We start from the raw sequence: 14,033 nt of genomic DNA on the forward strand, positions 1-14,033 counted from the left end.
TGGTGACTTACGGAGGTCCTGTTCCCTCAGAACCGGGACAATTCTGGACCCAAACTGGAAGGTAAAGAGAACCTTTGGGTTTGAATGGTTCATCTCTCAGATCATGCATGGGTCACATTTAGCTGGTTAGTCTGGTGATAATAATATTAATAATAATAATAATAATAACTCCATGGGATGGGGAAACAAAAGTGCACACTTCATGCTCAACATGCCATGTACAGTACTGTATGGTCCTTAAAAATCTAAACGACCATATGAGCTAATGCTTTAGTTTCAAGTGCAACGCATTCAACAGGCAGGTGTGTGCGGAGGCTCCCGCTGCTGAACACGAGTTATTCACACAACCCAGATACAACTCAACCACAAAAAGATCCAAACCAAAAAAGGTAAGCAGGCAGGCAACACTTGCAATTACACACCAAACACGCGCACAGTCGTTCTGTTTTTCTGTCTGTTTTTCTTTTTGAGTGACAGAGCAACACAGCAGGTATGAGTGTTACTGGAGGAGGGGTAAAGGATGAAAACGCATGCTCAGGACACAGCTGTGGTTTGGAAAGACACACAAAAAGGTGGCAGTTCTGAAAACAGGGAAACACAATTTAAACCTTTTCAGCGAGGCAGGGAGGGTGTGAGCGGGTTTAGGAGGCTTTGGAATATTCGAAAACAAGAGATATTCAATAAGAAAATGCCATCGTCACCGACAGAACAGATTTCTCGTCAGACCAGACTGTTTATTAATATATAGAGATATGTTTTTATTCAGAATACCTTTGTAAAAAGTCACCATACATTCAGGGTCAATTTTTAAGTAATCACATTTTTTCTAGTTTCCCCTCCACAGCATGCATATAATAAACACTTCAACTTAGGAGTAGTTTCTCAATGTTTCTGCAAATATCTTCTTTTTTTTTTTTTCTTTTATACATGGACAATACGTTTTTTTTTTTGTTTGTTTTAAAAGAAATAGACCAAAACAAAAAAAAACAAAATAAACACATCGCCACTCAGGGAATACAATCATAAATAACACTGAGAACTTCAAAAAGCCGCGGTAGTTATTGGACCTAAAACTAATTCACAGCCGTTATTGGGGGGATACTCGACAGAAGATTCAAAAACCCCTTCGACCGCACTGTGGCTGCTGGAAAACACCAAACTGAAGGTAACTGGAGCGACGCTTTCTGTACCTTGATTCTCTGGCAGTAAGTTCATCCATGTTTTCCACGGGGCTGAGCGTGTAAAGTTTAAGTAAAATTTGGAATAAAACTTGGTTTTTGTGATGATAATACAGTGTCATTTGGCAGACTGATGGAAAAAAATTTTATATATTATGTTGTCATAGAGATATATATGTATATATATATATATATATATATATATATATATATATATATATATATATATATATATATATATATATATATATATATACGTATATATATATATACTGTATATTCTTGAAGCTTCATTAGAAAACTTGCTTTGTTGCATGTAAATGATGTGTTTTGATAGAAAATAAAGCAAAGTAAGGCAGATATGACACACAGACACACACACACACACACACACACTCTCTGGACAGAAAATCAAGTCTAGTACTGACACAAGGAAGCACAGCGCCACCCGCGGGATCTCTCCGAACAGAAACGGTAATCTGCTGCACAACCTTACTGTGAAACAAAGCTTTTTTTGTTTGTTTGTTTGTTTGTTTGTTTGTTTGTTTTAAGCATGTGTACTGTATGTGTGTTTGGTGGGAACTCAAGAACACGGGGCCCATGTGTGCTTAAAAGGCCATTCAGCCAGTGGCTTTAGTACAATGACATTTAAGTCTTTTGGCACTTGTACAAGTACATGAACATGTCAAAATGACAACATGACACAACCATGTACATGCATGAAAGACGAGCAGTAGCAAAGGCAGTCTCTTGAGCGATCAGTCCGGGACGGTGGACTGTGATCAGAGATACAGTATTCAGAGTCCATATCGCTGCATGCCGAGCAGGTAGGCCCCGCTCTGGCTCTCTCGCTCAACGCAATCCTCCACCCACCATCCGCTACTGTCCACACCGACACCACCAGCAGCAGCACCCAGGAGGGACGCAAGGAGGAAAGGAGGGACCCGAGGAGGAAGAGAGGACAGAAAGGAGGGATGAAACTGGCCTCTTCCACTTGGAGAAGGGGTGTGTGTGGAGGCAGGAGGAGAGGTGGAGATAAGTGGACAGGAGGGAGGCTAAGAGGAGGGAAAGATGGGAAGGAAGAGGCCCCTGTGCTATCCGGAGCTGTCTGTGTCTGTCTGTATGTCTGTTCTCACACAGTCGAAATCAATTTGCCATCAGGACTGTCACTGTAGAACAAAGAGAGAAGGAAGCTTGCCAGGTCGGACACACTCAGAGAGAAATGGAGAAAGACAAGACAGGCACAAGGGGGCAGAGTAGAGTTTGGGAGACGTGTAGGTGGGGGTCCAGAAACCTGCGTCACCCCACCTACACCGACATCTCCAAACACACCCGCCGTGATCAGGCAGATTGGACTTCCAATTCCCTCATCAACGTGGTTCATCCACACAGGTTTAGCGCTTGGATTACTATGTTTCCCAATGTGAAACAATTTAGTCAACAAATGCTACAAATGAGTTACTGTTGATGAGAAAATCATCAAGTCATCTCCTTAGCTGAAGAGATGTTAGATTAGTGTTTTTTTTGGGGGGGGGGTGAATACACCCTGCAGGACAGTGTCGTCTCAAAAAAATACTGATACAGAAAACACACACACACACACACACACACACTCAGAGGAGACGTGAAGAATAAAGCTTGATACTGGCGCCCAAGGCCCCAGACTGGAGGACAGCGATGATTGATGCAAGTCAGCGTGATTTCTACTGTCACGACACGATTCTCTCACACTCTCTCACACACACACACACACACACACACACACGCTGCCTCTATTCCACAGGCACACACAATTAAAATACACAATACACAATAATGTACACTCAGATTGGACGGAAACGGACACAGGATAAATCCTAATCCTAACCTCACAAAACCCTGGTGAGTCAGCAAGGACTTGATAGGATTACAGTTACAAGTACAACTGGGCCAAGAGGAATCTGACTTCAGACTGAAACACTGACTCCAATCTAGACTAGATAATAATAATAAAAGTAGTAATAATAATAATAATAATAACAATAATGATGATAAAAAAGTACAGAAGAGCAAAGACAAAAGAGCAAAGAAGACGGTAAACAATATTCAAAGGAAACTCTGCATACATACGGCAAGGTGGGGATTTTTTAACACTCTAGCGAGTAAGTTGGCAAATTGATGATTTGATGAAGAGAGAGGCCAACTACTCTGATAAATCAGATAAACATGGTTTTCTGTTCATCATCTCATCACTGCTTACTATTTGCTTTTGTGTACTTTGACAGGCTCCACCAAACAACAACAAAAAGCACTTCTTCATATTCATATTGATTTTCTGTTTAAGTATAGCATGTGCACAAATGTTTTAGGAGCACACTGTACAATAAAAACCTACTTATATGAGACATAGACTGTAAACTGTCTCTTTTGTGTCCAAGCTTGCACATGCAGGAGCTCAGATGAAAGGCATTCTTGTTTTTGTTTTTTTTAGCACTCCCGCTAAACTATCCATGTGGAGTTTTAGGCAGCAGCAGTCATACAGTGTCAGACATTTCTTTAAAACAGCAGAAAATGCACTTACCTTGTGGCAAAGCGGCCGTCATAATCCTCAATGGCAGGCTGGAAACAAGAAGGTAATTTGCTTTACTTTGTGAGCCGCGAGTACACACAGAGACACTAGGTGGCAGCAGAAACTGAGAATACATTGCGAGTGACTGCAGGGTTTCCTTCCTTCTGGTCACAGAGTGATTGGAACTTTTTGGAGAAAACTGTGACGTATACTGTTCATACCTGCGTGGCAAAGCCTGCTGCCATGCTGTAGGGGCGCGGACGGGTCTGCGCTAGACTCTGTGCCAGCAGTCGAGCAGTCAGGCCGTAGTCGGGTGTGGGCAGCGACCCGTCGTTCTCCAACAAGTTCCCCGTGCTGCTACTTTTCCCATGGTGCAAACTGGGAAGGTTAAGAAAACAAAAGGCCTCAGGCGTGCACTCATTTGCACTTGTTGGACTTTCGGACACGGATTGTGTTAAAACGACAGCATACTTCACTTTGAGCTTCTCACTGTCGCTCTCGGGCAGCACGCGCGTGTAGGAGAACGGGAACCAGCCACGCCTGAGAAGAGAGGAGACCTTGTCAAACATGGATTCCACTTCCGCTCCGTCTACATGAGGGAGGAGCATTCATCCCACCTCCCAGCGTACATGAATACATGAATTGAGCGACTTACATCTTGTTCTTCTCATTCTCTCCATAGTGCCAGCCGTCACGGGCTTCGGGCACGAGCAGGGTGATGACGTCGCCCTCGGCAAAGCTGAGCAGGGTGTTGTTGTCGCCGGCGGCGTGGGAGAAGATGGCCTGGACGCGGGAGCGGCCGTTCTTCTCCAGGCCCGCCGCCATGGAACTGGATCTGGGTAGGGTCCGTGTCTCACCTGAAGATATTCACAGACAGGCAGACAATGATGAAAGACAGGATTATCGTTATGAGAGGAGTCATAAAAGCTCTGAATAAATGAAAGGTGATATGCAGTCAGTCAGCAGCCTTATCTTAAATTTGAAATCATCTTTTATGACTTCCTCTCTGGATAGCTTACCCACGGGGTTCTTATTCTTAGCGGGGGCAGGCCTGCGAACTGGGAGGGTATTGGAGTAGACATCGCTGACCTGTCTCTGAGGCTGGGACTGGGCCTGGCCCTGTGCCTGGGTCTGAGGGGATGAAGGCCTGACTTGAGACACAGACATCGTCCCCCCATCTGTCCAATATTCCTCTCCGTGGACTCCTGTTGTCCCATTGACCATGGACATACCATCAGGGCCCATCAGCCGCTGGAATTAACAAGCGGACAGATGCAGTATTAAAATTATAATCAGCATCTGTTGTGTTCATACTAGATAATCTTTATTAAAAAAAAAAAAAAAAGACACATTATAACTTTGCAGCAGACTTGGGGAGATAAAGTCCTGTGAGAGTTCATCACTCATTAACTTGAGTGGCATCTTTAAACGGAGACGAGAGAGACATCTCTCTGATTTGTCTCTTTATGGACAGACGGCTGTTTGTTCCCTTGCTACAAAACACACAAAGTACTCAGATTTCTGTAAGAAAGAATGAAGCATATACTCAAAGTCGTCTCATGGATTGACAAATAATCACCCGAATTCCCATATAATACAACAACATTGACTACGTAAAACCACCATGAATGGCAAACAATTATTAAGACTCGTGGCAAATGTTGAGCCCTGACTTCCTGCGCTCACCCCAGAGTGTCCAAGGCCACCACTCATGAAGACGGCCAGCTCTGGCGGCACAGGAAGAGGCTGGGCTCCAGGGATGGGGTCAGAGATGACCAGGTTGGATTTGGATGTATGCAGCGGGCTCGTGCCCCCGAGGGCGGCAGAGCCCATCTGTTGGGCGAGGAGCATGGCCCTCTCGGGCAGCTTGTTGGGGTCTGAGCAGGCCTGTTGCCACACTGGAATCTTCTGGGTCAGAAGGTCTTTGCCCTGGAACAAAGACGGAAGAATGGAAGAAATAAATGACACAAAAAAAAACGAATGACATGGACATAAAAAATGCACAGGAGAGTTGATTATGTGGCTGAAATGAGACGACGGGAAAAAGCTCAGTCGAGCAATTTTACATCTTTATTTACTTGTTGATGTAGTGTTTGATTCTTTAGTGTTTGATTCTTTAGTTCTTTTTTTCTTTCCCTCACATCGCACACTGCTCCTGGGTCCTATATAGCATTCAGGACGCGGGTTGCTTTGCTACAACCTTGAATTTCCATAACATCTTCTGAAAAGTGCGTTTGTCACTAAACGTCCTTGACCACTTGACCCCGTTGCACGGCCATGATAATGTGTTGCGTGGGTGAGCTACAGGGACGAACCAGACTTGCACAACAACCCGTCTCACAGCCTTTGGACATGGCCGTAGCAGAGCTTTATCGTGATACAAATGTCCACAAACGAACATGCACATTACAGAACAGACTGAATATGCTAATCCGCAGCTCGGACCATCTCTCTTTCTCTCTTGGACACACTACCGATCCTCTGGGAGAGGGTTCTTCAGTTTGCTGAAGGTGAGCTCTTCCCACGCACTCCCCCATCCTGATTAATGACTAGACTCCATGTTGGGGAAAAAAAGAACATACACATGAAAGGGTACCCACACACACACAGAGTTCTCATCCAGCCACATCTTCAGGCTGGCAGTTCACACCCACCCGTAATCCCACGAGACTGCAAGAGTCCATTACCCGAGATTTTTGAGATCCGTGTGTAGCACGCACACATGTGTCTGAACTGTGCACGTGTGTGTGCTCATTACAGAGCATGGTTGAGAGAGCCGTCTCCTCGTTCTTTGCACCGAGCCTTGATTTAAATTCACCGTACCTGTAGATTTTTTTTTTTAAAGCAATGTGGCGCCTCTTTCCCCCGGTTAGTCATTTATGAGCGAACCGACTGAGCGAGGCAGTTCTCACATCTCCACACAACAAGGTGGAGACGTTCAAAGGTGCACTGACGGATTGCAGCTTCAGATGTCTGTCAGCTGGGCATTGTCTGCAGGCTTAATGAATTTTTAAAATGACAAGGCCCCTATGAATGGTAAAAAGCTATTGTGACTTTGAATTATACATCTCCTGATACGCTGAACAACGGTCTATAGCAAACGATTTGCATATACAACAGACGTGGGGGAGTGGCTTTCTCCTAGAATCAGTCCAATATAACACAATAAGATTAGAAGTTTTAGAAACTGACCTGCCAAACTAAGAAGAACTTCTTATTCTGGACATAATCACTAAAAAATGATTGTCAATCACCTTCTGGTGTAGAGTCATTCAGTCAACAGTCAGTGTGTTCTGCTGTTAAACTATGGGCTGAAATATGCCACCAGAAACCAAATTTGAATTTAAATAGCCACATAATTTGAAGTTGTATTGTTTAATTTGAATCATTGCATTGACAAAATATATTATTTCCACATTCACTTCTCACAATTCAATCAAGGGCTCTTCTTCGGCCAATCAGCACCTACGTTTTTGAGAACACACCCTGGCTGATTGTACTCTATTCCATTGTAAGTCGCATTGGATAAAAGCGTCTGCTAAAGGACATGTAATGTAATGTAATGTATAATGTAACTGTGTTACGTGCTCAAAAATGTAGGTGCTGATTAGCCGAACGGGACACCTGTGTATCTGCGCAAACTAGAATTTAATTTAGTTATCTGAATTTGAATTGTCCAAATTAAACAATATAAATTCAAATATAAATGATTCAAATTCAATTTCAGCCCATATTAAACAGGTTCATCCAATTCAAAATGTTTCAAAATGGTGACAATGTCCAGTATGTCCCGTCTATCTGATTTTACCTGCTGTTCACCACACGGTTTAACAGCATTTAAATCAAATTATCATGACGGGTTAGATCTCATGTCTCCAGCTCTGTCAATCACCAAAGCACACAGGCACAGTCATAATGTAGCAGGTAACTAAACTTGAACTACTCATTCAGTGTGAACATCTAAATGGCAGCGCTGTAATGTAACATTTACTAATACACCCTTTTCTCTCCTCGCTCCTTATTCATCGCCGACACACTAACGTCCCGGTTGTAATCGTCGTGGGGGTCACCACGGCAGCACTTGGAGACTTACCTTGCCATGGTAGGCACTGCTGTTCTTCGCCACGGCACACTGGCGGTCCACCAGGAAGCAGTACCTGCGACGCTCCTCGGACAAGGCCGTCTTGTATCCCTCAGCGATGAAGGTGTCCAGCTCGGTCTGCTTACTGCTGATGGTCTCCACATACTGGAAGGAAAGACGTAGAGTGCAAGTTAACAACTGGACACATTTGTTACACATAATGGACGTGTTGACAGCATCAGTGGACATGACTGAAATCTTAAAATCCCCCGAGGTCCACAACCAACCAAACATTTTTTAAATCAGTCCAGATTCATAGTCAGTTTAAGAATTAAAATTGAGGAATAGTGAAATATTAGGCTGTCGCTGGATACTCACGGGGGGGAGTTATTATATACTGTATATTTTTTGGCAAAACCAATGGACAGGCGGTCCGACGAGGAAAGGGTCCAAGCAACCGTCCAACATCAACAAGTCCTTTTTTAAATAACGCAATTAGTCAAATTCAAACCTCCGGGCTTCTCAGTACAGCACAGTCTCGTCCTGTCAATCAGCGTACAGCTCCACTGGAGCAATTAGAGGCTAAGTGCACCCTGGCAGTAACAGTTAAACAGATAGAGGAGTCTTCCGCAGTAACCTTCGCCAGCCAGTATTTTCCCCGCAGAGTGTCTCTGCGACGAGGCGATTATAACTGAAGATCCCGCCATGTGGAGGAGGAAGTGCTCACAGAGAGAGGGCCCACTCTAATCCCTTTCCTCGAGTGGGAAACAACGATAAACAGAAGCCGTCAGTTTGTCTTAGCGTGAGCTCTCTACAAAATGGGAAATGTCACGAGGGAACACCAACACAGGTCGGCGGCGCTGGAGAGAAGCTACAGGAAGTCTTCATTTGAAGACAAAGTGGCATTTAAAACCTGCCGTGTGTAACTCTCGGTGACGTTTGTTGTTGTTGGTATTATTATTTTGCCTCGGTTTGGTCTTTGTGAATAGAAGGGATGTGTATACTCTAGCAGCACAGGTGCAGGTGTGGGGGAAAGAAGCATTTATCCCATCAAAGTGCTGAACGACTGCGGTGTTTTTGATCAGTAGAATTCACTCCTAAAGCTTTTTTGTGTTGTTTACAGTCATACTCGTCATACGCATCTCACTTTACTCGTGTAACGCTGCTGTTGCTTCCTTCTGTCCCGACATGAAATCAAACACTTCCTGTGTGCGTCGCAGGAATGTCCCTAAGCAACACAAGATCTAAATACCACTAAACTGAGGACCGCATTGTGTGGACTCAACTGAAATGTAAGGGATATTTCTTCATATTTAAGGGTTTGGTTTTTGTATTTTTTGGAGTGGTGGTACACGTTGGACACAGTGCACAGTGTAAAAAGCAGAGTTTGCAAAATGGTGGCTGAAGGTTTTCGACATTGTCGACTCAAAATAGCACGGCTGACTCAGATTTCAGGGCTGGAAAATCTGCTGAAAAACACTGACCTAGAAAAAACTTGTATTGATTTGATTGAGACTAAACTTTTCTTCAGAGTATTGACAAGTTTGAAGTCCGGAGGGGAGTTGAATCAAATAACCATACATGTCATTAGGGCTGTAAGTAATGATCAGTTTCACTGTCAATGCATCTGTTGATTAGTTTCTCAATGACTGAATAGTGGTTTCATCCATTAAATTAAATCAAAACTCATAGTGACAGCGTTGAAAGTTGTTTTTTTTGTCCACAAGCCAAAGATATCTAGTTAATATTTAAGATTCTGAAATCAGAGAACTTAGATTTGAACTACAAAAAGACACTTTTATTTGATTATCAAAAAAAAAAAGCAATTCATTACTAATCAATTAATTGTTTTTCTATGGTATGTGAATAAACCTGACTCAGCAGAGTTTATAATGAAGTATATAAAAGAAAGCAAATACAGTTTTATTCTCAGTGGCAGGTCACCGTGCCTTGGTGCAAACGTGTGATAAACTGTCCCTCAAGTTCACTTTCGTTGCGTTTTCGAAGCAAAAACAGCTGAGAAAGTCGTGTTTGTTCAGTTGCCGTTTACTTCCTGTGGATGACACAACCACAGTCCGGATGTATTTCATTCAATAACCACCAGAGCACAGCACTTCCCCACTACCAGCAGCCAAGAGGACATTTTCCAAGAAAAATATATATAAAAAAAAAAACAACTAACTGATACTGAACACAAGCATTTTGACAAATGGCCTTTTGCATCAGCGCTGGAAGGAATCCACCTACACCATTAGACAAATCCACCGAGTCAAACTGTCAAGTCAAGCGAGACGGGGACAAAAGTTGGATGCACACGGGCCGACCTTATGAAGTGCCTTGAAACGGGTTCAGTTCCTTTAGCTCTCTGAAATGCACAGTTAAAGGCCAGAGCGTTGTCTCAACAAGGTGGGTGGTGAAGGGAGGAACAAAGTCATGCTTCCGTGGGTATGACACTTGAGCATTTTTCTTCCCCTAGTCATTTAGTTTTGGTATGAGGCATCGTGCAGACGGAGAGAAAAGTGGAACAGACACGCGGGTTGATTTCCAGCTAATGACAGTCGCAAACATGACCATTTAAAAGATGACAACTTGGCTGCACCATCTTCTCCACTTTCCCTCTCCCTCTCCTTTGTTTATTCTTTTGTTTGTTTCCGCAGAACTCTGACTCGCAGTCTGCCGACCTCGCCCGACACTTCAAAGTAGAGCTAACGGGAGCAGCTCAAACTGGTGTGCCCGCGCCTCTCGTCAACCCCACATGGCCTAATTCTCCAACAATTCGAAAGGTCACTAAAGTAACCGAAGACAATAAGTACAGTGGGAAAAGCCCATGGCAGACACCAGTCGCTATTATATCGCAGCGACCTCGGGTTACATTGTAACTGGAATGACTTGTTTTCACGAAGATAACTGTGCTATATGAATATGCAGCTCTCTTCTTCAGGTTTCATCTGTATCCGTGTACATAGGATCGGCATCGACTACGACCACAAATCTGACAGCAACAAAAAAAGAAAGGCAGTTTCACAACAACGGTTTATGCTCCTTTTTTGTTCCAGTGGGGATTCCAAGGCACTTTTCTGCACAGCAGAGAGCAGCTTTGGTCTGCGCTCCTGTTTCTTCACCGTCAGCAGATCTACATTCAAAAGAATTGTACTGCAACGCTCCAGGGCACAACAGAATGCACCTACTGTACGGTACATGCATGGATCTGCTGCATGCGTTAGTCAGTGATTAACTACCATATTTGAACAAGCACCCGTATGGTTGGATACATCTTAATTCTCCCTGGAACCATAAACGCAGCAAAACCAATCATTGGAAATAATATCAATTATAAGAAAACAAATCTTCTGCTCGCTTACACCGATGCCACGCAATACATACGTTAGTTTGAGGACTTGCAGAAGAACAGAACCAGCAGAGGCAATGTTTTTCTAGGGATGCTTTTATTATATATTTTTTTGTTTGTGTAATCATATTTTTTTTCTATTTTTTTTCTCTACAGGTCTAAATAGGAAACAAATGCACGTTTTCCTCGTTTCCTCAGACATACATTTCATTATTTAATTGTGGATCACTAAATAAACCAACTCCAAAGAAGCTACCATGAGATTCCCACCCTTACCTCCATTCTACTCCATATCTGAATATTTCATTTTAAATGAATTCCTGAGCTTATCTATCGACTTATTAATTCTGAATCCTGAACTCCAGCACTGCCTTTCTGTCTGGGTCCTTATTAACAGCATAAACAGCATAAACAGCATAAAAGGAGTTTATCGAGATGAAACCCCCTTTCTACCGTACCCTTGGTCCACTCCACTGAACTACATAATGGAGCTGATTAGCATTTCGGAAGGGGGCTCTATCCATTGATTGTCTGCAGTCAGAGAATAACAGGGAGGGGATAAGAGACAGACAAAAGAGAGTTGGTGGAGACAAGCGTGACGAGTGTGCGGAATAGAGAGAGGAAGGAGCAGTGATGGAGCGAGACTGCGCTCAAACGTCCTTTTACTTTTTAATAAAAAAAGTAAGGAAAGACGAGAGAGAGAGAGAGAGAGAGAGAGAAAACTCGGTGCCTCTCGTCTGCAAATGAACACGGATGTGATGGAGATAGAGAAACAAGGAGGAGGGGAAGGAGGGCGAGTTGAGTCTGCTTTAGCAACTTTACTTGTACTTTCTCCATCGACAGACATCAGAAATGTCCACAGTAGGTGGATGATTGTCATTGTGAAGCACACTGATGAGGGTATGCAGGGTTATGTCCCTCCGCGTGTTGTTCTCTGTGGAGGACTCGCACAAACACTCAGCCACAAATGAGTTGACTTTTCTCTAACACACCCACGGGTGTGATATAATCAGTGAAAGTGAGCAGGCTGTAAATGAGAAAAGGGAGATTGATTTGCCTGTAGACTGCGAGCAGACTCTGCATGCGGAGTGCGGAGCCTCTTTCTTCTGCACACATGGGCCCAGGTGATTTGTCATACGGCCTTGGTTAAGCTGGGCAGTGACGCTACTACTCTGCATGTCCAGTAGGGTTAAGAATTAACTGGATTTTTTTTGGCTGTGTGGAGTCCATTAGTCACCAAATCTACTGAGATAACTTTTAAGATACTGTTAAAACAGGAACCGCTGGTGGTGAAATCTGGCCTCATGGTCACCAAAAGTTAGATCTCGTTTAGAGATGTGGTGTTAGTTTCCCTTTGGGAATTTCCCAAATCAATATATATCAATAAAGGTCTTATGTCACATCTTGTTTCAACACAGAGTGGTCTCACAAATACGCATTGCAAAGAGTCGTTTGTACCCATGTGTGTTGTTTGACAGGACAGTCAACATTGTGAACCGTCAAATCTGAATTGGATAAGGTCAATGTGACTGCTAATCTGATTATCTCTTGCACAGATAGGATTTAGGACATTTTATTGCCCCTTTAGTCAAGACCTTTTAAGATACATTCTAAATGATTGTCAAAAATGTTGGACAATATGGAGACTGTCAGTTCTTTTGTTATTTCAAGGTGAGTTGAACATTACAGGGGGTCACACGGTGGTGTAGCAGCAAGCACTGTTGCCTTGCAGCTGTTCGACCCGGGTTGCATATTCTCTCTGTGTGCTCCGGTTACCTCCCACAGTCCAAAAACTCAACCGAAGTTAACTGAACATAAGAGGGATTGGTTGTTTGTCTCTGTATGTTGGACTGGTGACCTGTCCAGGGTGTTTCCTGCCTCTCAGCTGGGATTGGCTCCAAGCAGCCCCTGCGAAACCTCATGTGGACGATAGAGTGGTAGAAAATGTCTAATATGGATTTAATTACCTACATTTGTCTGCAAATCAGTCAAATTATATCCCAGCCGACACTGGACAAGAGGCTCACCAGCGTATCACACAGTAACTAACAACCATTCACACTTGGATGCACACATACTGGCCATGCAGATTCTCCAATTAACTTAACACTCTTTGGACTCGGCAGGAATCTCGAGTGCCTACAGAGACACATAGGGAGGACATGCAAACTCCACACAAAATTCACATTCCTCTATAAACTCCTACTGGTTTGCAACATCGTGTTTGAAATTTCAAATAGGATCAAACTGTGCTTCATCTCTCACACGGGAAATCTAAAAGATGCTTTATTATTCAGCAAGTAAGACAGACTCAGACAGCTAGGAACATGCAACAACCTGCCATTCTTGATGGAGATTATGTGGCTATGTGCCACTCCTTGTTCAAACCCTGGTGCTCCACACACATACATACACGCACAGTATTCTTTGGGAGGACACTCAGACATAATACATTCCTTACCCTAACCTTACCCATCACAAGTAAATGCCTAAATACTTCACCGATTTGCATTTAGCTTTGTATTAGTAGAATAGGGGTAGTATTTTTGAATACTTGCTTCTCAACCTCAGTTTCCCCTGAGTAGATAAATATCTTCATTCTTTTTTTTTTTCAGTGACACTTGGTCCAAGACTTGAAAGTGCAACGCTAATTCTGCACTTTTTAGACCCACTCGTTGGGGGACAGGACCTCATTCCCAGAATGTAAACAGTGTCCGCCATCTTTGCTAACAGTTATGCTAACAGAACCAAGTGTCACTGGTGGAAGGGGAAACTAAGGTTGAGAAGTACACTTTTTTAAAAATGCTACCCCTGTTCTAGTAATACAAAGCTAAATGCTACATAAAACTCATTCTAATCCTAACCCTAAAACCATGT

General features: G+C 43.3%; 1 protein-coding gene across 5 annotated transcripts in view; it reads right to left on the reverse strand.

Annotated features, from left to right (window-relative positions):
- baiap2a (BAR/IMD domain containing adaptor protein 2a) overlaps nucleotides 1-14,033 on the reverse strand; it is a 50,394-nt gene that overhangs the window by 1,797 nt on the left and 34,564 nt on the right. For 2 of the 5 annotated variants that reach the window (XM_044051411.1, XM_044051415.1), the window contains 8 exons: nucleotides 7,820-7,972; nucleotides 5,413-5,655; nucleotides 4,746-4,977; nucleotides 4,382-4,583; nucleotides 4,198-4,266; nucleotides 3,948-4,104; nucleotides 3,739-3,776; nucleotides 1,431-2,060 (listed from right to left, as the gene is read on the reverse strand). In XM_044051411.1, the coding sequence (XP_043907346.1) occupies nucleotides 1,976-2,060; nucleotides 3,739-3,776; nucleotides 3,948-4,104; nucleotides 4,198-4,266; nucleotides 4,382-4,583; nucleotides 4,746-4,977; nucleotides 5,413-5,655; nucleotides 7,820-7,972 (1,179 nt within the window). In that variant the 3' untranslated portion in view covers nucleotides 1,431-1,975. Of the gene's footprint in view, nucleotides 1-11; nucleotides 55-1,430; nucleotides 2,348-3,738; nucleotides 3,777-3,947; nucleotides 4,105-4,197; nucleotides 4,267-4,381; nucleotides 4,584-4,745; nucleotides 4,978-5,412; nucleotides 5,656-7,819; nucleotides 7,973-14,033 lie in introns of those variants that run through there. The other 3 variants (XM_044051414.1, XM_044051413.1, XM_044051412.1) reach the window with 3 other exon arrangements.

Source organism: Solea senegalensis, linkage group LG19, assembly GCF_019176455.1.
Source record: "Solea senegalensis isolate Sse05_10M linkage group LG19, IFAPA_SoseM_1, whole genome shotgun sequence".
Lineage (NCBI taxonomy): Eukaryota > Metazoa > Chordata > Actinopteri > Pleuronectiformes > Soleidae > Solea > Solea senegalensis.